The sequence below is a fragment of the Poecilia reticulata genome, chromosome 21, assembly GCF_904066995.2.
Source record: "Poecilia reticulata chromosome 21, P_reticulata-male-v2, whole genome shotgun sequence".
Taxonomy (NCBI): domain Eukaryota; kingdom Metazoa; phylum Chordata; class Actinopteri; order Cyprinodontiformes; family Poeciliidae; genus Poecilia; species Poecilia reticulata.
In genome coordinates this window covers 16025143-16048972 of record NC_088850.1, presented here as the reverse complement: position 1 = coordinate 16048972, position 23830 = coordinate 16025143, and the positions used below count along the sequence as shown (strand labels likewise).

At 39.2% G+C, this 23830-nt stretch overlaps 2 protein-coding genes and 1 pseudogene across 3 annotated transcripts; 2 read left to right on the top strand and 1 right to left on the bottom strand.

Annotated features, from left to right (window-relative positions):
* Positions 1-6774: 6774 nt before the first annotated feature.
* On the bottom strand, positions 6775-10095 carry slc25a47a (solute carrier family 25 member 47a). The gene is made up of 6 exons (XM_008398400.3): positions 9940-10095; positions 9472-9515; positions 9314-9385; positions 8298-8477; positions 7884-8148; positions 6775-7781 (listed from the first exon to the last, which is right to left on the bottom strand). The coding sequence occupies exons 1-6, from the start codon at positions 9974-9976 to the stop codon at positions 7468-7470; spliced, it is 912 nt and encodes a 303-aa protein (XP_008396622.1). The 5' UTR covers positions 9977-10095; the 3' UTR covers positions 6775-7467.
* A 3444-nt stretch (positions 10096-13539) lies between these two features.
* Positions 13540-17001, top strand: LOC103457970 (mitochondrial basic amino acids transporter pseudogene; annotated as a pseudogene).
* Positions 17002-17493: 492 nt separating this feature from the next.
* On the top strand, positions 17494-23033 carry LOC103457922 (mitochondrial basic amino acids transporter-like). 2 transcript variants are annotated; one of them, XM_008398402.3, is made up of 4 exons: positions 17494-17902; positions 19105-19213; positions 19424-19507; positions 19769-23033. In XM_008398402.3, exons 2-4 carry the CDS (start codon positions 19157-19159, stop codon positions 20513-20515), a joined length of 888 nt encoding a protein of 295 aa, XP_008396624.1. In that variant the 5' UTR covers positions 17494-17902; positions 19105-19156; the 3' UTR covers positions 20516-23033. The 2 variants fall into 2 exon arrangements, with proteins under 2 accessions (XP_008396624.1, XP_008396623.1); XM_008398401.3 differs by having other exon boundaries at positions 17495-17902; positions 19170-19213.
* The last annotated feature ends 797 nt before the right edge of the window (positions 23034-23830 follow it).

Genomic DNA, 23830 nt, shown 5'->3' with positions numbered 1-23830 from the left:
CTGGACAAAGGACAAGGACAAAGAAAGGCAGTGCTGCTCTGATTTTAAGTAACTTAACTATTTGAATCAGCCACCAAAGACATTTTGTTCTTTAAGAAATGTTGTCGTGGTCGTCGACTTAACAAGCCCATAAGATCTGGTCCAAATTACCCTTCAGCCACATTCTGGGTTCTTGTGGTTCATTATCAGTGATCTTAACACCCAGACTCAGTTTATAATTAAAACGAAGGACCCACACTTTTCTGTGAAATAAACCCAACTTAACTTAGATGTAGTCACAGTCACTTTTTTCTATTTGACTTGCACATTTATGGTTTAACTAATGAAGGTGAACTCTGCCATCCTGAGAAACAAACTCCACCTGAACGTGGCCTGCTCACATCACACAGTTCTTTTCAACATGTCCATTTTTTTCCTAATATATTTTAACCAAATTTCTGTTTCAGAAGCGTTTATTTATATTCCATATGGCTTCACCTGCAGCCTATCATTAGCAGCATTCAGGTGAAAAGAGGGTTAGACCACTGTACTGGTAATTTATAACTATTTAAGCATGAGTAACTATTTAAATATGTTTTTTTGATGTGAGTATGGCCAGGAGCAAATCAGATTTGTCACTGTTCATTTCTTAGGTGTACCGGCGTCACAACATCTTGAAAGTTTCACAATCTGTGTCTGAATGTGTCAGAAGTCAACCAAACCACCACATAGTTTACAAATGCCAGCTGATTAGCTTAATTGCTGGGCCTCTTGTGATGTCATCAACCTAAATAAACGAAACTGATTTAATTGTTTCCTCAGTGAGCTTTTAAGAACTTTGGATGTTGTGAAATCCTGCTGTAGAAATGTGTTCATCATTATATATCTGTGCATTTATTTTGAATTCATTAATCTATTACTGTTTTTTTTATATTTTATTTCTACTAATACAATCTGTGAAATAAGTGGCATTGTACTGCTCTGCTTTAACATCACTCGAAACATATTTTCATTCAACATTATGTATATTTTACACAGGAATTGACTTATTAATTACATTAAAATGTAATCATATGTATGTTCCTCTCCATCCATCATGTCCGCTGTTATACCTCCTCCTCCTCCTCCTCCTCCTCCTCCTCCTCCTCCTCCTCCTCCTCCTCCTCCTCCTCCTCCTCCTCCTCCTCCTCCTCCTCCTCCTCCTCCCAATGTTGATGCCATCTGAGGTTGCAGGCCCAGGCTATCGAAGCTGCAGATTTACCCAGCAGCACACGTCACTGGAAGGGGAGCGTAGAGCTCCCGAAATAGCCCATAACAGCAATTGGTAAAACAGGGTCCAAGTGGTAGTTACTGAGGACCGATTCTGATAACAAAGTGAAACCTTCCAGGAATTTGTCAAGACTAGTTCAATGGTTCAATTGATTCATTGTGTGTTTCAACCGCACTCTAGGCAGCCGCAAGACATATTTGAGACTTTATTTAAAAGCAACATTTAGATAAAGATGTGTTATCTTTACATTTTGATTTTTTTTTGGCGAGTTACAACATGCTCAGATTGTTCAATTATTGGCACCGTGAGCAAATGGAAATCTTGGTCTAATGATATTTGCCTTATGGAAATTAGAATAAAGTAAAATGGTCATCTGGGATAAACCTGAGCAGATTTAACACCACGAAAGTAGGATGCAGCTCAAAATATTAGATAATTATACAAGCAACAAAAACAGAGGTATGGGCAAAAATAAAATGTGCTATTCGCTAAAAAAAATGTAAACAAACATTGCAAGAATGACTGACATGACTGCTTTTAGCATTAAAAGGTGGAGGAGCAAATTCTGTTTCTGTCAGTGAACCATCCCATAAAAAGTTTCAACTCCTCATATCTAACCTTTTAGAGTTGTGAAGGTACCTACACTGAATCTTTTTTAGAAAACTCTCATCATAACTTCAGATTAACGTCTTCTCTTCCAGATGATGTTAAGATGTGAAGGCTTTTAAGATTTTCCTGCTAAAATCAAAAGCTGCTTGTTTAGATGTTTCTCAATATCTGTCAAAGAGCCAATTAACTATGACTGATCCTATTTGTTTTTTTAGAAGATGACATTTTGCACACAAAGATATTCCTCTTTTGAGTCTTTCGTTGTTTCTCCCTAAACTCTATATGTAGATCCCGTAGCTCAGTGTTGGGTTGTGAATCCTTTCTTTAAACCCAAAGAGAAACCAGAAATGCTTATAAAAAAATTGTCCAAAAGTTATTGTATATTTGTCATTTCATACCGACCAAATTAATTATTTTTATTTCATCTTTCATTCCCAAGCAAGATTTATTATTATTTTAAAAAAAAATATATATATGTATTCTGGTAATAAACACATGAGCGTCGCCTGTCTAGAATCACTATTTATTTATTTATTTATTTATTTATTTATTTATTTATTTATTTATTTATTTATTTATTTATTTATTTATTTATTTATTTATTTTTATTCCCGGATTCCCTGGAATCGAAGTCAACCAGAAATCTATATATATATAAAAAAAAACAACAACAATGAGGTGTCTCTCTCAGTTCTGGTCATTTCACAAGCAGCGAGCCTGCAGCTTTATTGAATGAGATCTCTGGATGCTTGTATAATTGTGGGCTGTTTTGGATCCTGAGAAAAGACATGGAGGGTTTAATTAAAAGCAGCTAACAAAGACAACATTGAAGAGTTTTTCCCGTTCCACTGTACGCAGTGCTGTTCCTAGAATCCCAGCTAGTCTCCCATTGTGGAGAAACCTGGTTTGTGGATCCCAGCGCTGATTTGGAGCTGCAATAAAGGCGCGCAGCTCAGCAGACCCTGCTCCGCTTTATGTATGGCCAAACTATTAACCCTTTGCACATGAAAGCATGTGAACCACACATAACCTCCTATAATTACTCCGTTAGGTCACTTCTAATTAACTGATGGCAACCATTATCTTCCTTCGTTGTGAGCTGCGTCTTGAAGTTGTGTTTACAGTCGGGCTAATGAGTTTTACGTGTGCAAAAAGGAATTTGAATATGCACAGTATCAAACCATAAAAGACACCATGTTGTTGTTTTTTGTTGTTTTCTTTTTACAGCATTTAATCCAAAAAAGACGCCCCAGAGCTGGAACTGCTGGGCTCTCTCCTGACATGACCCCACCTCATCCATTTGGTAAATCTGTCGTTCAATTAAATCGTTACAGTTGACTTCTTTACAATAGATCTTTAGTGCTCCCAGGGTGGGATAAACCATGAGCCAATTACAGATGTAAAACAGATGAAATCCTCACTTTAACACATATTTCAGGAGACGTCTGTTCTCACGGGTTCTCGGAGGAAAAAAAAGAAAAGAAAAAAAAAGACAGATGAAGTTTTTGTTGCAGTAATAATGTTTGTGGGCCGCTCAGAGTGATGGCGGTTTCATTAAATCAGCTCTTAAAAATGTTTCCAGGATTCCCCTTGATGTTGCTCGCGCTACAGTGTGTTTGAGTTCAGTAAATAACAGGGTTGTTTGTCTCTCTGTCTCAGTTTGGGAGAAACTTGCAAAGATGACGGATGGTTTTGGGAAAGCTGAAACTGATGTGATATTTTTCCAACTGTGAAGTCCTAAGATAACTTGAAACCTCAGCTCGACATAACCCCTCCCCCCACATGTGTTGTTCTCCTGGTTAGGACGTAAGGGAGCCTTAACCCTCCTGTTGTGTTTGTTTGTGAGGTGCAGCAATAATGTTCCTGGGTCAGTTTGACCCAGGGAGTGTTTAATCACGCAGTAGTGTCAGAAACATAAAAAAAATTAAAAAAAATCCTCCAAAACATGTTTGTCCAATACTGACTATCCAGCCATCCATTTTCTTACACCCTTGTCCCTCAGTGGGGTTGGGAGGGTTGCTGGTGCCTATCTCCAGCTAGTGTGCTGGGTGAGAGGTGGGTTCACCCTGGACAGGTCACCAGTCTGTTGCAGGGCAACACAGAGACACACAGGACAAACAACCATGCATGCACATTCACACCTAGGGGCAATTTGGAGAGGCCAATCAACCTGACAGTCATGTTTTTGGACTGTGGGAGAAAACTGGAGTACCCAGAGAAAACCCACACATGGACAGGGAGAACATGCAAACTCCATGCTGGAAGAACAGGGCCGGGAATCAAACCCAGAACCTTCTTGCTGCAAGGCAACAGCTCTACCAACTGCGCCACTGTGCAGGCCCAATACTAACTATTTCAATCAATATTTGTGCAAGGATGTTTTTTTTTCTTCCATTTCTCACAAATAAAGGATCAATGACGACAATTTACTCATTTGGACATAAAAATGGAATTTACATTTTTAATGTCCACTGAAAAAAACCTATACACAAAAAAGAAATAATTTCCTTGAAAGTGATCTTTTGTAAAATTTTTATGTTACATTTAGAATTTTTTTTTTCAATGGGTGATCTTTATAATTGAGACACGTATACTGTTCTGGGTCAAATTGACCCATTGATTAAAATCAAAACAAATGAGTCATGCAGAGAGTATCTATGTTTCCCCTCCACTTCTACTGAGTGTCCACTCAGTGTGGGTGGAGTTTACCCACGGGAACAGAAAAGGTTCCTGTCAAAAGTTGCATAAACACCTGCTTTCTCACTGTTTCCTAGTGAAGTAAAGAGAATAGTGAGAAAGTGGGCTTGTGTGCATGCACGTGTGTGTATGGTGTGGTGTGTGTGTGTGTGTATGTAGGGGTGTGTGCGTGTGTGTGTGTGTGTGTGTGTGTGTGTGTGTGTGTGTGTGTGTGTGTGTGTGTGTGTGCGTGTGTGCGTGTGTGTGTGCGTGTGTGTGTGTGTGTATGTGTGTGGTGAAATATGGTTCATAGCTGCAAGGAAACATATAGAATTGGACATTTTTAGATCGTTTTTACCCAACAACTTGACTGCCGGGTCAAATTGACCCGAACAGTATCTATGTAAAATGTAGACGCAGGGGAGGTTTGCAAATGTGTAAAATGAACCATTTTCAATTCATATGTAGAGTGCACCTATTAAGAAAAATTGAAAAAGTTTCACGCAAAAAAAATACTTCCAACTATTTTTAAAAGATTTTTAAACTTTAAAACACAACAGGAGGGTTAAAGTAGATTCCCATCCAGTTGCAGCAGCATTATCTCGTAATTTCATCATCCTCACTGTGCAAAATTAACATGGCTCCGTGTCCAGCCTCGTTTGTTCAGTGGTTTCAAACCTCTTTTGCTCTGACTGCAGATATAGGCATATCTTTGCAGGCTTTTCCTGATCTGATTAAAAATCCCTTGCAAAAAGTCTTTGGCTACACTTTCTCACAAAATAACCATAGACTTTCACAGTTGAAGCCAGAAGTTTTCTTACATTAAATAAAAAAGCAAAACAAAAAAAGAACATAATAATAGGATTTATGTATTAACAACATCATGATCGGAAGTTTACATACAGAATGACTGCTGTCTCTTTAAACAATGAGGGGAAGCAAAGATAATGACGGCGTGACTTTGGAAACTTTCTTGACTTTCAGGATGAGAAAATCAAAAGCAAACAGTCAACAGTATCAGGAAGAGACTGGAGTCTGGATGGGAGCAACATCCAGATGGCTGAAGATGATTCATTCATCTGTTTAAACAACTGTGCCCAAGTACAGAGATAATGGGAACGTCCAACCAGCTCTGTGCCTCAGAGATGAATGTGTTTTGGTCCAAGACGTGTAAATTGACCCCCAGAAGAGCCTAGTGCTCATCTCAAGCTGAACCTTGGCTTTGAAAGGTCTTCCAATTGGATAATGAGCATTCAGGCAGAGCTGTTGTAAAGTGGATAAGGACAACAAAAGCTATGTTTAGGTATGTCCATCACAAACCTCCGATCACAATCCTACAGAGAATTTTGTGCGTATAAGCAATGAAACCGTTCAAGTTATACCAGTTCTGTCAGGAGGAACAGTTTAGATTATGTGTTCAAAGTCTAGACCAAAATCAAACTGGAAATTTGTGGCAAGACGCCATGTCGACATCCCGTCTCTGCTCAGTCTGGGAGACGTGCTGCAGCTGCAAATCTAAATAATTTAACATAAACCTAATTGACATGGAAATACATGTAAAACAAGTATTTATTTATTAGGCTGACTGGTTTGAAATGACAGTAGCTCAAGCAACCACTCACTGTGGAATACCAGCGTTGAATGCGAGTGCAACTGTTTTTTGAGGCAGACAAAAACCCTTAAAAAGCCATTGAGAGGTGAGGAAACTATCGTCTTTTCCAAGGATTAATTGGAGTTAATATCTGTGAGAAATTGTTGAATTATCAATTAAAAAAACACAGTAGTAGACAACCGATGTAGCGCTGTTCTTTAGTGTTTGTACGAACTGTTTTATTCAAAAAGCCGGATCAAGTTAATCCATATCTGGAGATCGGAGGAAGGCTTGTTACAACTAACAGGCAAGACATGCGGCTTAAGAATAGAGATCACAAGTTTGATGTGCAATTAACAAAGTAAAAATCCTTCATAAATGTATGAATTATGCTGTGGAATAAAATGAAAGCATGCACTCTGGAAAAATGCACTTCAGTCGCTTTTCTTTCCATCATGGCTACTAATGTGTGTTGTCATGGCTCAGCTGCTTCTCCTTTTATCTTCTGACTGCAGCATATTCGATATTCATAACTGCAGACAAACTTAAGTGTTTCCCAGCCAAATATTCCAACTTCTGCTTGTTGACATCTTGAACAAAGTGTAAAACCTCAATGCATTCTTCCAATGCATTGACAAAGAGGTCCGCAAAGTATTGACAAGCTTTATTGCACAAGACATAATAAACATTCATTGTAGTAATAAAAAAATAAACAAGTTACGCATTTCCAACATTTAAAGAACCCTGGCTTGCCTTTGTAACAGAGTCCGCTCCCTTACACCAAGTAATATATTACTCTGATATTAAAATGAAGATATTAATACACGAGTTTAATCCATTGATTAGACAGCAGGTTTCCTCTTTATTAGGCTTAAAAAAAGAGGAAACATTTGCTGTTAGAGTAGAATCTACGCTCCTATTTTTAATGTAGTTCAACTTGTTACAGCCAGTTTCAATATGTTTGAGTCACTTGTAACATTTTGTTTGCAAAAAAGCAGTGGGAGTAAAGTAAAGTAAAGCATGTGGCCTGTTTAGGGACGGATGTCCAATACTGTCCAAACGACTACGGCTGATTCAAGTCACTTCATGGTTGTGAATGAAGTTAAAAATGTCTCAAGTTGTGGAACATTGACGATATATCGCAACAATCAGGTCAAGGATGCCATCTAGTGGCCAGACGGAGTCACATACAGTAACACTTGACAGGTTGAATTTCCCAAAAACACAAAACTGATGTTTTTTGTTTTTGAAAGCATGATATGTAACAGTTTTAGTGATCATCGTGGAGACAGTCACTATTGGAAAACTATATATTTTAGCACTGGGTCAAACGGAGATGTTCCTATTCCAGCCTTATGTGAGGCGAGTCAACGCCTTCCGGTCCAGTCCGAAGGAAACCAGTGAGAACCTCGTACGTGAAGAACACCACCATGTTCACTGGGAATGCACGCAGGCAGTTGATGCCCAGGCTCTTGAAGAAAACCGCAGCTCCCTCGGCTCTCGCCGTCTCCGCGACGCAGTGGAAAAAGCCCCTGTAACGCTTCGGCCCTCGCACGCCGTCCATCTGCAGACGGGCCTTTATCACATCCATGGGCGTTCCGACGAACCATCCCGCCATCCCTGCCACTCCTCCAGCCAGCATCACACCGCTCCAGTCTTAGGGACACAAAACAACATCATCACATCCCACATTTTGATCTGATTCTCGGATTTGAAATGCCTGACAAGGTCGGAAGAAGCTGCCCCCTTTTTACTCACGTAATTTCTCATTGCTGCCGCCTGACATCCACTCAGAGACGGTCGCATAAGTCAAAAAGTAGGTGGCGTACGACGGGGCGTCTCTCAGCATGAGCGGCAGAGCTCCTCTGTAGAGCCCCTTGAGTCCCTCCTCTTTGACGATGCTCAGCAGGCAGTGAACCGGGCCGCGGTATTTTGGTCGGAGCTTGTTGGCTCCTTCTCGCGCCGACTCTGTCTGACACTGCAGACGCACTTTCACTATGTCGCCTGGAGACATGACCGACGTCTGTAGGAAACAGATCGGAGGCACAAGCTTAAAACACCCAAATGAAGTTAAATTTGTTCAGTTTGTGTAAGGATTAATGTTTACTAGTAAGATTAATAAGACACAAGGTAGGTTGTGAACCTGTGGGGTTTTTTTTTGTTTTGTTTTACCTGAGCTACACCTCCCACCATCCCAGCCAAGAAGATTTCCAGTTTGGTGCTTGGACTCCACTCAACTCCCCTCGCCTGCTTCATGCACTGCAGGCAGTTCCTGTAGGTGCCAAACACCACGGAGGACGTCAGCGAGACCGTGGTCAGGGGAAACGACATGCCTTTGAAGAAGCCGTGCACCTGAGCGAACAACGGACGGGAAAGAAAGACAAAAAATATATATTTTACTTCATTTTGCTTGTTCCGACGGTTGCGCTGCTTTGCAATTTACGATTTTATGATTAAAACTCAGAGGTTCACTTGCACTTCTTTGATATTTTGGTAGGAATGCATTTTAAATGACACGACTTTGGTCAAATGGTTTTTGCAACTGTTTCACTGTAAGTTTTCTAAAAAAAGATGACACACTCTTCACTCTTCAATGTGTCCTGGAGTCAACACTTCATAAAACAGAATCCACAAGGCGTCCTACTTAAAGCCCACACGATGTGCAAATGTGTGCTTTTCAAAAAGGATTTACAAAATAAAAAACTTTTGAGTCCCCAGGATTTCATGTTCAACTTGAAAAACAAAATCCTTGTAATTATAGTCTTGTTTTAGTTGTTAGTGTTCTTGTGTAAGTAGTTCAATTAAAACACCTCAATAATTTAGATTTTTTTTTTCACTTTACCAAATTTGCGGTTTTAGTTTTAACTCTAAGATCTTAAGGTGTTAACTGCAAATGTAACTGTGATAATCGATATCTACAATTAAGAAAATAATTGTCACTTCTTTTCTTAAGCAACAATTATTTCCTGTCGGTTTTAAAGAAATAATTTGTGCTGCCGATTAATTTATGTAGGATTCTTGTGTAAATATTGCTATACGGTAAAATAGAGACATTTTGTACTCAAAGTGAAAATCTCACAACGGCCTACAGAGAACCTTAACAATCCATGTCATTATCAGGGCTACTTTTAGATTTACGCCTAATCTAATCAATTTGTGTGTGAATGTCCTGGAAATAATACACTTACCCCTTCTTTCGATATGGTCTCCAGTACACACTGATACACTCCTGTGAACTGTTTCTGAGTTTGGATTCTGACCTAAAAAGGTTAAGAATAACATGAAAATGTATTGATCTAGAAGTCATGCATGTGCCATCAGAGACCGTATCTGAGCCTCACTGTACCTTCACAGTGTCCAGAGGGAAGCCCACAGTGACTCCACATGCCCCTGTCGGTTCGGACCAAGGACAGCACACAGATATATGAGCAAGGTCTCGTTTTCGTTTGTAGTTTGCCAAACATCGCAATCATACGAAACAGGTCAGCATGGAAAGGGACATGCGACTCATCTTTTCCATTTGGAATCAAGCTGTTATTAATTCAGCCTAACAGAAACGAAATGTTGACTGACTATGTCTGCATTGTTACGTCTGCCTTTAGGTAGCAAAGCCAAACCTGCACAGGTTTTAAAACTAGCTTAAACGTGAAGAAAGAAATTGTAAAAAAAAAAAAAAAAAAAGACGTCGTGTCACAACTAATCTGATCTTTGCATGTGTCGTTACGTGTTTATCACACACTGACAGCGGCTAGCCATTTAGCAACAGCACTTAACGCTAACAAACCAACGTGGCGAGATTAGTTTTACCCGTTACCTGCAACAGATCCGGACACGAAGTCCACGATATGCATCTTGTCGAGTGATCAAGCCATGTGTGCACTGAAACTCGACCGGTAACCTTGACTGCTTTGCTGTTACGTGACAGCCGGTGTTGTGTCGCGTCAAGCGTCGAGATGTTTCCGAAACCATTTGCGCTTCTACGCGGTATTTTACGGTTATTATTATTATTTATTTTTTAACGCCACGGTGCATTCAAGTTAGCTCGTACATTTTACAATTCAATCTCTAATCTCCGGACTTGATATGAAATAAACTACTATTTAAATTGATATCACTGACCATTTCAAATTGTAAATAGTTTTTTTTTTTTACCTGGACAAATTAATTCTGACCAGGTCAGTAAATTTCAAAACATGCCTAGAAATGTGGATACAGTTGTTCAGGCATTTTGAATTCAGTTTGTTTTGTTGCTGCCACATGCAAAGATTTAAACAACTGAATTGAATTTAAAAAAATGACATTTTTATTAACTTGATAGTCAGAAGGAATAAATAGCATTTTGTAGACTTTACATTACTGATATCAAGTTTTCTGAAGACCTGATCTGACGACTTCCATCCTGAAGAGGGCGCAGTAGAGACTGTACTTCGTGGTGTTTCTCAGGAAGAACAACCTGAGCACTGAGGTCTTGGTGCACAGAATCGCTGCTCTATGGAGTTGGTGTTCAGCCTTGGCTTCTCACTGTGGTTCTCCAGCGGCACTGCGGCAGAGGGGAAGCAGCTCCAAAGGATCATCCACACTGCAAAGAGACTGACTGGCTGCCCTCCTCCATCTGTGGAGGAGGTCTAAGGGACCTGCTGCCTCCAGAAAGCCCACAGCATAACCAGGGACCCTTCACACCTGGTCACCACCTCTTCAAACTCTTACTCTCAAGGAGGTTGTGTTGGTTTGTTTCCACTATATTTTACATTTATTTTAAAATACTTATGTATTTATTTGCAGCGCCTTGGAGAGTTGGTGTTTTTTTTAATTTTTTATTTGACAATAAAGGAATTCTGATTCTACCAGGGACTTACTCTACTCAGTATGCAAACATTAGCAGGTAAGCTAAAATTAGCTAAAACGCTGCTACTAGGATGGGGCTTATCACAGGCGCATTGACTAATATCGAGTTACGTTATTTAGTATGTAAAGCTTAACATTTATATTAAATGGAAACATCAGCTTAAATGCTGCCATTAGTCTGTGTGTTTGTCACTAGCATGTTGACCTTCTGTTATGTTGGTGCTACCACCAGAGCGTGTGCTATCTCAAGCATGGGAGCCTATGTCCTATGCCCTTTATTTTGTAGGGTATGTGTAGGTCTTATTTTGAAAATCTAGTTGTCAGTTTAGACTGTAGACTGTCCAAGGATCAGGAGTTACATGGAACCTTCTTCATTTGGTCTTCTGCCACCTTGCCTTTTGGCAGGGTTTTCCTCCCAATCTGGAAAGACTTGGGTAGAGTTCATTGTGATGATGAACTCTACCCAAGTCAGTGTTCTGTCGCTATGGTAATTAATGACGATCTGTCAATTGGCACAAAGAATTTGATCTTTCTGAGCCACTTTGACACAAATAACTGGTCCATTCAGGAAGTGTAAGAAGTAATGGAAAAATGTTCAAAATGCGTACCAAGTCCTTCTCTTGTTTTCAGTTGTCCCGCCATTCACATCTGTACCTCAAGCAAAGTGAAAGCACAGATGAGAGAGAGATAGAGAGAGACAGATGGTGTGCGGACTAGAGCAACTTAGAAAAGATTATATGGAAGAGATAACATGACCATAGATCAAGTTGTGGAAAAAAATGTAAAAGACGTTTGTAAATCATCTTCACTTCTCAACAGAGCACGGAAGAATCTCCAAACTGAAAGTGGAATGGTGTTTCAACTTTAAAAATTAAGAATACAACGTTCAAATGTGCTGTAGTACAAATACAGACTTCAGATCACATTCAAATCTTAGAGTCATTTCAAAATACCACCATTCTTCAGTGCACCATATGGGGAGCTATAGGGTGTCACCATGGACATTAATCTGAATTAGGTTCCATATGCACATGAAACTAAATTATAATAACACCTTGCACAAAGACGAGTGAAAAGTCCTCATATAAACAAATGGAAACATTTGTAGTATGTTTAACTTCTTATGTGTACACAGAAGCTAATTCAGATTAATTTGTATAACCACATTCCTCAGTTTACACATGTGAGCCAACAAATGACAAGTGATGCGCCTCGATCGAGGTATCAGCGTTTTCTCTTCACTCTTACTGGAGATAAACTTGCAAACAGATCCGCCCCTCTGGAGTTACCAGTTCCTGAAACAAAACGTGAAATGATTCGAACAGACTACCAGCAGGACAGAGGTTAACAGCATGATTGTCAGTGTTTGATAAAGTATTATATTAAAAGGTTTTTGGTAGTCTCTGCCATTAGCAATCACAACAATAACTCCAAGAAGCTGCAGAAAAACGATGGACTTTGTGGCTGGATGCATAGGAGGTACGTTACTACAGCTGGGATCCATCCTGTGGGCTGTCAGCTGCTCCTGATGGACGAGCAAGTTAAAAACGCTTATTTCAAATTCTTAAGTACACGGCACAAATTGTATGTCTTGAGTCACACTTTAAAAAAAAAATTATCTTAAACTTGCAGTTTTGCCCCAAACAGTGCAAAACAAATCTGCATACCTATGTCAGAGAAAAAAATAACTTGTGAATATTTCAGTCACAGACACAAAACTATGCTGCTACACTTCACAGATTGTAAAGTATGGTTCACCAATTAGTTTCAAAATAGAAAACTTAGTTCCTTCACATTTAAAACAAATCCTTTGCAATATCTAGATACCAAAAGTAAAATGGTTATTACATGCTCCTTAATCAGATTTTGTACGTTTGTTAACTTATGTTTATTTTGATCAGCTAGGAGGATGTAAAAGTAAAAATCTTCTCATCCAGGTCAGGCTGCAAGTCCAGAGGTTCGATAAGCCGCTTTATCGTGGAACGTTTCACTGTTTCCAGTCCATCGTAAGACAGGAGTCGGTAAGTCAATTCAGTTCACTTTACTTGTCAAGTTCTTTAGCGTCTCATAAAAAAAAACAAAAAACTGACAGTTAATCATGCCTATGATTGCTTTTTTTATGCAAGTGTTTCAGAGTTTTTAAATCCATTTTATCAAAGTCTCAAAATTAGCTGAATTCATTGGTCAGAATCGCATAAAGACAGTAACAAAGTCGGCCTTCTATCGCCATCGCCAGAAGAACAGATTAGAGGACTGATGTCTCAGTGAGATCTAGAGAATCTCATCCATGCGTTCATCTTTAGTCACACTGATTACTGCAACAGCGGTAATCAGTTGCAGTAATCAGTGTAAAAAATCAGTCAGACAGCTGTAGCCTATCCAGAACACTGCTGCCTGTGTTCTCACTAAAACCAGGAAGTTAACACCAGTTCTACAGCCCCTTCACCGGCTCCCCGTAGCTCAGAGAATAGACTTTAATAGACAGTTTATAAATCACTGAATGGCTTTGCTTTGCTGTTTTATCAACCTTCCACACCTCTCTTGTCTTCTGGTTCTGCTCTGCATCACCATGACCGCAATCAAACATGGAGAGGTATAATTTAGCCATACTCATCAAAATATAATCTCTGTTCAATCGTTGATGGTGTCTTCTTTATAACTTGGTAATTTTCAGTTTTTATTATGTGAAGCACCTTGAACTGTCTTGCTGCTGATGTGCTGTACAAAGAAAGTTGTCTCAACTTGACAGCACTGACTCTTTAAGTTCAATGAACAGAATATGGATAAAAATAAGATCCAGGATTAGCCCCTGATGCCACTGCTGATGTTTTCTGCAGGTGTTTGGTTTATATAAAGACATTGGATCTCTTAGAAGTCGTCTTCTAAGAAGCTGTACAAGAACTCCCTGGACTGTTTGTTGCACATCTACAGACGAGAGGGTCTGAGGGGCATCAACAGAGGAATGGTCACCACGCTCGTCCGTGAAGCGCCTGCCTTCGGCATGTATTTCTGGACCTACGCCGTGCTGACACAGAGCCTGGGCTGTGAGCCCAACGACAGCTATGTGATCCCCAAACTGCTGTTTTCTGGCGGATAGTTGATGAACCACCACCATCACCTCGTGGTTCATCAACTATCCAGTAGATGTGATCAAATCTCGGCTGCAGGCGGACGGGGTGGGTGGAGTCAACCAGTACAGCTGCATTGCAGATTGCGTATGACAGAGCGTGAGGAAGGAGGGCTACATGGTGTTCACGCGAAGCCTCACCTCCACGCTGCTACGAGCCTTCCCCGTGAACGCAGCCATCTTCGCCACCGTCAGCTTGGTGCTGATGCACGCCCGCGGTGAGGAGGAGGGCCCAAAAAACTGAACTGGCTCATCCCGACCAACACATGTATACTTCCAGGGTGTAACTGTAGAGGTCTAACCCTCAGCCATTAAAGGGTTAGCATTATGTATTGTCCTGGCACATACTGCCATTGTCACAATGGCCCCATTGAGCCGTTATGCAATAAAATAGCAAAACCTGTTATAAAAATACTCTCCATATCAAATATGACTCAAAAGAAATTTGACTTTGTAATTCAGTGCCTTAAAATTGGGCCTCTGTCTCTTTCTGAAACTCCGCCTACAGGAAGTCATCACAACAATGCTCCTCTATTAATCCTTTACCAATGTTTTTAACAACACTGGGTTTTTTCACACCTGATAGGTTCGACTGGGGTCCAGAACTGCAACATTTGTTACATTTTCAGCTGCTGTGTTTCGCATTCACACTGCACTGTGTCAAACAATCCAAACTATCTGAGAAACCTCTTTCCCGCGTCGCCTGTGGTGACGCTGCACCACGAACTACTGAAGGAATCCCAACTAAACCTCTGAAGAAGACCAGCGCAACTTCCTTCTTCATAAAATGTAAACAAAAATGGAGTGGTGTCAGAGGTTAACGGTTGTACGATTTACCCATTTATATACATTGGTGGTTTTTTTACATCGCCAGTTAGCCGCTAACGCTAGCACCGCTCCCGGCGCCGTTAGGACGCAGTAAGTCATGTCCACTAAACCAGACTGTTCCAATGCGGGATGAACAGGAATATGCCACAAAAATGATCATAGTGCCCTTATTTCTTACCCGATTTCTGTAACTATGGCTTAAATTAAAGCTGAGAAAATTGCCGATGTTTTGATAGGTAAAATATTTTTCGTCCCTTGATATAAATCTATAAACAGTTTTGTTTCTGTCACGAAGCAAGTTGCTCTTTTATATTAATGTCACACAATTACCGCTGTTAAAATTAGCTTGTCAAAATGTAACAAACCATGACTCAAACAACACTTTATGAAATATGTCATCCTATTTGCTGATTGTTATGAATATATATTCAAACAAACAAGGCAATTAGTCCAGTTTTTGTCACATATTAAAGGTTTTAAAAATGACAGCAGCTGCAGTGGGCCACAGCAAAGGGAACAATATCTTGTCTATTAATAAAAAAAAAAAACAAAGTTCAAAGGAAAACTGTTACCAGACATATTTTGTGCACAGCCACATCATCATTAACAAAGCAGCTTTCGATTAGTTGCTCTGCAGGAAACGCTCCACAAGAGTCCTCTCTTGGGATTTGTAAGCCTCCTTATGTTTTGTATTCGAAGGTCAACCTCTCAAGACAGAATAAAGAAGAAGCCCTCTCAGATGTAAACATCTTTTTGAAAGCATTTGGCTGTCATCCTGAGAGAACAGCTGATTGCTGATCAGCACAGTTGAAGGTTGTTCAGAGTGTGTGGCTCGGAGAGCGTTTACTTATTTGTGAATAAAAAAAAACATGGTTCTGTAATGTTTGAAAATCCTTAGAAAAAGACTGAAAAGAGAGTATTCAGAGAAATTAAATGTTATTATCATTGACCATTATTGTAACACTTGAAAATAAATACAGGCAAATCGGTTGTATCTTTGGACAGTTTGAAAAATAGCATTTTCTATTCTCTAACAGGGTGTAGGTTTAGTTTTGTTGTCGTAAATAATTTAAAGTTTAGTAAGAAACATTGTAATTTGAGAAAGATTTGGTTTGATTTAGCATTGTTTCTAATTTTGATCTTGAATGGAATCCGCTGGGAAAGTCAGTCTTTTAGAAAACCTATTACCTACTAATTTAATTCCACGAAGACAGTAATAGAATCTGAACTTTTCTAAATTTTGAAATTATTCTGCCACAACTCTTTTGGGTTGTAGGATCTACTGGAAGGGGAAGAGGCCTCATCGTAAAGACTAAAGCTGAACTTGAAGGCAATGTAACTGCAGTTAAAACCACATATTTAGATAAACCAAAAAAAACGACACCCAAACATTGTTTTCTCACGGTCTGAAGTTATATCTGAAGTAAGTGAGAACAGAATTAATCTGATGTATAGTTATGTATTTATCATCACTATTATACAGTGGTTAAGATATTAAACTACTACTACAAATCAAATGTTAACAAACCAGTGTGGCGAGATTACTTTTATCCATTTTATGCAACCGACACAAGAAATCCACGATGTGCATCTTGTCTAGTGTGCACTGAAACTCGACCAGTAACCTTGACTGATTTGCTGTTACTTAACAGAAGGTGTTCTGTCTATCTGCTGCCATCTAGCGTCAAGATGTTTCTAAACCATTTGAGCTTCTTACTGGCATGTTACGGTTACGCTTTGATGGTGCATTCAAGTTAGCTCGTACATTTTAAATCCAAATTGAAATAACCCCAAAATCTAATAAACTGCTATTTAAATTGATGTAACTGACCATTTCAAATTGTACATTGTTTTTCTTAAATGATTCAATCTCACCAGCCCCACAAATTTCAACACAGCCCTAAAAATATGGATACACTTATTCAGGCATTTTGAATTCAGTTTGTTTATGTAGCTGCTGAATAGTAATTGACCAAATGCAGTCTTAACGGGATTGAATAAAAATGACATTTTGATTAACCTGATATATTTCTCTCATAAACATGATTGCCACATTTGTTGACATTTTCAGAAAGAATAAGTGTGTCGGTTAAGTCTGTCTATGAAATAGAAAATCTTAAAAGTATTTCATAATACTTCCGTATGTGAATGCACCATATGATATTCTACAAGGTACTTTATGGTGGCACGATTCCATAAAACACCGTGTAGAAGCGCAATGATGTGACAGCAACCGGTGCGGAAACATGTTTTCACATTAGAACTTACTATGATACAACACCATGAGCCTTATGAACCTTATTTTTCTCTCTATATGAATGTTGCACAATCTTTGTCATTCGTGCTAGAGATTTGTAAAATAAATAAAGTGTTCTAAATGTATTAGTCACAGCAAACCAAATTGAACATCACTAGACCACGTCCCTTAGTTTAGACGTGTGAGCCAATAGATGACAAGTAATACACCTCGAGCGAGGTGTCGGCGTTTTCTCTTCGCTCTGATTGGACAGAAACTTTAGCCCGCGTTAGAAGATCCGCCCCTCTAGAGTTACCGCTTCCTGTAACAAAATCTCTGTAACTGAAACGATTCGCATTGGCTACCAGTAGCACAGCTGTTTTTAGAGGCCGTGCATGTCATCTAGTGGGCTTTATCTGGAAAAAAAAAAAAAAAAAAAAAAAAACAGAGGACAAGAGATCAGAAAACGTAGCTATTTTTGCGTCCGTAAGCCATTAAAGTGAATCCTTAACCAGCTCGCCGGTTCTGTTGGCTAACTGGCGGTCTCAGCTAACGTTGGTTCATTAGCTTTAATAAACACCCAGATATCATTACAGTAAGGTTAACAGTATAGTTGTCAGTGTTTGATTAAAGCATTATATTTAAAGGTTTTTGATAGTTTATGTCATTAGCAACAACAGACAATAACGTCCTCAACAAGCTGCATAAAGATGATGGACTTCGTGGCTGGATGCATAGGAGGTAAGTTACTACAGCTGGGATCCATCCTACGGGCTGTCAGCTGCTCCTGATGGAAATCTGGTTGAAAGCACTGATTATATTCATTAAGTTAACAGTAAAGTTACGGGGTCGAGTAAATGTTGTTTTATGTGACTGCTATCCGTTTCATGAAGTGCTTTATATCCATGGATTGGTAATTATTTGCTATTTTAATGGTCAAAAATGCAATAAAACTGTTGGATAAATGCACTCGGTGGACATTTTTCTAAAAGTGACAGACAAAGCACCATCCAGTGTGTCCAAATGAAAGAAAGTTATGTGTCCTTTTCCCAGTTTACTGTAGAGGCACAACTCTGTCAGGTTTTCCTCTATAAATGCATCATGTAACAAACAGCTGATAATGTAGGGTGAACTAGTGTTTATTTACAGTGCGAGTCATGAGTGAGTCTGCCAAAGAGGAGTTGTGCATATAAACAGAAAATAATGCACAAAAAAATGACAATTAGGAGACCATAGTTTAGATTGTGTACTGCAGTATTTAATAAACAGCTACTACTACTTGTTTCATATTTTTTATATTCATGTTTGATATAATTTGTCACTAATGGTACCGTATTAAATTACATGCTGTATGAGTACAGTTTTCTGTAGCTTCAAGCCTTTCATTTAGGCTTAAAATATTTTTAAAGAGAAAGTAATTGAATTTTTATTTCATATATGTGAAAACTGAAATAACCCCCCCCCCAAAAAAAACCCCCACAAACTTGTGTTACACCATCCTCATGTGGTGCACAGGTGTGTTAAGTAACATTAGAAGCCATGCAAAAGAAAAGTACAAGGTATTGAGGGCCAGTGAGTTGGCAATGGGCCCAGTATGTTGTTCCTGGAGGATGAGGTGATACTCTAAAAATAAAACCACACTAAATGTTTTGCCTCTTACAGATTGTTTGACTAGGCTAAAGAGAGCTTGTAAAGTTTATGAGTAGATGGCCAAAAATATTACAAAAGTTCAACTCTGAGAGTGAAGTCAGGGCCATCGGTGGCCAGCACTATGTCTTCTTCTTGTCTATACACGAACAATCGTTTGCAAAAGTATTCATACCCGTTTAAACTTCTTTATAATTTTCCCACTCTGTGAACATCTAAAAAGTTTATCTGAATATTATTTGACATATGAAGTAATGCGAAGTGAAAACATTTTTTAGTGTTTTTCTCTCTTATAGGATTTCGTCCTGACAGAAAGAATCAGATGCTCCAAATCGTTAATTGCTTGACATGTTGTCCTCAGGTGTTGTTGGAGTCTTGGTCGGACACCCGTTTGACACAGTGAAGGTAAGAAGTGCATCAGATTCTTTACATATATTTCAGAACCCCCCTCCCCCAAAAAAAAAAAACATGTACATCTCAATAAACCTAATTTCTTTACATTTTAAATAAATCCATCGAAATATCTAGACGTCATAAGTAAAATGGTTTCGCCATGCTCTTGAATCGCATTTTGTACTTTTGTTAACTTTAAAGTAAAAAAGTCTTCTCATCCAGGTCAGGCTGCAGGTCCAGAGGTTCGATAAGCCGCTTTATCGTGGAACGTTTCACTGTTTCCAGTCCATCATTAGACAGGAGACGGTAAGTCAATTCAGTTCACTTCATTTCTCAAGTTCTCATGAAAAACACTGAAAAGCAATCATGGCTATGATAAGAACCACGCGTGTTTTAGACGTTTTATGTCCATGCTGTTTGACGTTTTCAGATTAGTTGAATTCACTGGTTCAGGATAGGGAGTGGTCGCAAATTTAATTATTTGGTTCTTTAAGTTCAAGGAACAGAATATGGATAAAAATAAGATCCAGGATTAGCCCCTGATGCCACTGCTGATGTTTTCTGCAGGTGTTTGGTTTATATAAAGGCATTGGATCTCCCATGATGGGCCTGACATTCATCAATGCGATAGTGTTTGGTGTCCAGGGCAACACCATGCGTATGCTTGGAGAGGACACTCCCACAAACCAGTTTCTGGCCGGTGCCGCCGCAGGAATCTTACAGTCCGTCATCTGCTGCCCCATGGAGCTAGCTAAGACCCGTATGCAAATGCAGGACACCGGGCAGAAGAAGTCGTCTTCTAAGAAGCTGTACAAGAACTCCCTGGACTGTTTGTGGCACATCTACAGACGAGAAGGTCTGAGGGGCATCAACAGAGGAATGGTCACCACGCTCGTCCGTGAAGCGCCTGGCTTCGGCGTGTACTTCTGGTCCTACGCCGTGCTGACGCAGAGCCTGGGTTGTGAGCCCAGCGACCGCTACATGATCCCCAAACTGCTGTTTTCCGGCGGCATGGCCGGCATCGCCTCGTGGATCGTCACCTATCCCGCAGATGTGATCAAATCTCGGCTGCAGGCGGACGGGGTGGGCGGAGTCAACCAGTACAGCAGCATCGCAGATTGCGTACGACAGAGCGTGAGGAAGGAGGGCTACATGGTGTTCACGCGAGGCCTCACCTCCACGGTGATACGAGCCTTCCCCGTGAACGCAGCCACCTTCGCCACCGTCACGCTGGTGCTGACGTACGCCCGCGGTGAGGAGGAGGGTCCTGAAGAGTGCGAGCCGCGTCATCCCGACCGGCACGAGTCGGGATGACGAATCGCCTGTAGCTGCGAGAGGTCTGAGCCTTGGCTTCGGCCCTTCAAAAACGCATGAAATTGACAAGTGAGGACCCCATTAATGCTCTACGACTCCGTTACCGTAGATCAGCCGTTCCCAGCTGTGAGTCTCTGAATGTCTCGTATAAATAAGGACTCTTTTTGAAGAAGGGACTGTGAGATGTATTTTATTTTTGTTAACTTATATTCCTGTTTGTAACTCCAGATATTAAGAAACAAACAGAATGAAATTGCTTCTGAAGAGATTAGAGATATATATCTAACAGATGTGTAGCTTATATTCTTATAAACATATAAAAAAAAAACCCACAAATTTGATGGAGTTTCCAGGTCGTTTGTACAGTTTGAAGTCCCTTATATATTTAACATATCTTGAGATGTGTGTTTTGCAATGTGTCTGTATACCAATCATTTTACTATTTGTTTTCTTTTTTTAAATCTTTTTATTTTTGGAAACATTTTCCTGCCTTATTGAATGTTTATATCTGGCCCAAGGCGTCGCTCGAGTTTTACATGAGCTTTGAGAAACTGTAGCAAATAATAAATGTGCGGAACGTTTATCTAACCAGAACAACGTCACAGCTGTAGTATCGTCATCATCACTGCGTCTCTGTTGGCTCTACAGTAGTATCCACTGTAGACAATATCCCGTCTGGTATGAACGAACATCCAGAGTTTGCTTTGGTTTCTGTAGATGTTTGGTGTTTGTTACGTTTTATGCTTTGTTCTACCAGAAAATGTGAAGATTTCTTACTGTAATTCAGCTGCTGTATCGAAGGTCCAGATGTGAAATGTGGAACAATGCACTGTCCTTATTTATTTATTTTTTTATTTTTTCATTTTGTTCAATAAGTTTAAAAGTTGCACACGTATTTATATATTTATTTGTTGTTGGTGACCGTGGTAAAGAAACGTGGCTCAGTTTTGATTATCACAGTTCCGGTTGTTCTTTTTTTTTTTAAATGAATGATTTTATTTTATTTTCTTGCATGCTTTTCCTGACCTGCAGATCAACATGCATGCATGTTACTTGAGTTGCATGTTATTCTGTCTTCCCCTCTGTATCTCATATTTATACCCTGGAGATACAAGGAAGTCACAGTTACTCATTGATCGTTCCAGAACAGCTTTGTAAATCATTCATCTTAAGACGATGGTTTTGGCGCCATTGGAGATTTCTCTTAAAAAATGATCTTTATTTTAAGGATTTTCACACCTTTTCATCAGGGCAAATAATACATGCACTAGTTTTAAGACCTCTTACCTTTTTAACTTTGAAAAGTGTTGCTTTTTTTTTTTCTTTTTTTGTTGCTCTTCCGTTCCTTGTTATCTCCCCACAGCATGTTGCCGCTGCTGTTCAAGGTGATGCACAGTGTTAATTTTCCTGCTATGCATCGCATTTTGCACGCAAGACAAAAGAGAGGATGTTGTCAGAGTTTGATTCTAAGAGACGAGAAATGAGACGTGCAAATGTGTGCTGTAAATCCCTTACTTTGGAAGTTTTATTTATTTAAAAGGCTCCTAAAAGTCATTCCTGTTGGCTTAAATGTGGTTCTGTTTTGGGTCATGACATAATCTGCAAAGGGAGGGAATGCCAACACGAAAAAAATAAAAAAACACTTGAAGTTATAATTTCCAGCTATACAAAACTGCTGCACTTTATCTGTATCAGAGATTAAATCACACTGCAGTTTTTCATCTGTAACAAGCACCTGAAAGTTTCATTGAAGGATAGCAACTGACTTCTTTCTTTGTGTGTGTGTGTGTGTGCGCGTGTGCGTGCGTGTGTGTGTGTGCGTGTGCGTGTGTGTGTGTGCCTATTGCACAAATTGTTTTGTATTTAAAATGAACACGTTTTCCTTTCAAACGGCAGGCCAATGTGACTCTGTCAGACTGCTGGACACTGTTTGCTGAAAGGCTGTTTGAAGTCGTACAGTTTATGAAACGTAAAAGTTGCTGCCGCTTGTGTATGAAACTCTCCTGTTTGGAGATTAGAAAGTCCCAGCTGCACTAAAACCTCAAGGATGTTGAATGTAAGTGGCCTGTATTCACATACAGCCGGTCCTGGATGGAGATGTAAATATTTTTATTTTTTACATTGTTTTGGGAATTTCTGACCTCCAAGTAAAAAAAAAAAAATGTTGATGTTTAATTATCTTAAATGCTGCTGAAATGCTTGATTATAATCCCAGCTCATTGTGTTTAAGGGCAATGAAGAAAGCAGTTTCTTCCTATTCCCACCTCTGTGACAATACTGTGCGAGTGTTGTCACAATGATGACACAGAGCCAATCCAGCCGACGTGAGAGAAGCAATATGTACAGGATTAAATAGTAAAAATAGGAGACTTATTTTCAAGTATGGCATATAATTTTCCATGAATGATTTTGGTCAGTTTGAGCTTCCTCTTGTAGATGTTTTATTAGACACTGATGACATATTTTTGTCACGCAGAACCTGTTTGTGTCCGAGAGGGAATAAAAATAATTAACCAGCTTTTTGTGACTTTTATTTCAACATTCATTTCATACTAAAAATATATATATTTTCAGTTACTACCACTAATTAGCAGAACACATTGGTGCCATTTTCAGTTTGCTCTGAACAAGAGGTTCAAATGTTGCTTTGAAACGGGTTCATTGTTACAGCTGAGTAAATGAAACTGAAAAAGTAAACAGCAGCTTGATTTTCCTTTTTTTTTTACAGCTAAATGCAAACAAATCTTAAAATAAAACTAAATCTCATTAGATAAAGTGAAACTTTAAAGAACAGATTTTCATGCAAATATTTTTTATACAATATGTGAATCTTGAACGCCCTCTAGTGATAAAAGATGGGAAATGAAAACCACTTTCAAATACTAAATAAATGAAAAACTAAAATGTAATGCTATTTGCACTGTAAATGTAGGCAAAGGTAACATAAGTGTACAATTTTAATATTTATTTAATAATTTTTACATTTGGTTATTTTGATTTGTATTATATATATATAAGAAATAAAACCTGAAAATGTCATCTGGGACCTTTTAAAAAGGATTTTCACACAAAAATGTACTTCTACACATTGATCTTCTTTAACTGCACATTATATTTATTGCTCTCTATGTCTGTGAGTTGAAAGAGATGTTATTTTTCTGGGACCAAAATCCTTGCATACAGTGTCTATTAATAAAAGACAAAGTTCAATTAAAAACCGTCATCAGATGTATCTTTTTGCACAGCCACATCATCAGCAACAAAACATCTTTTGATTGCAGGAAACGCTCCCCCAGAGTCCTCTCTCGGGTTATG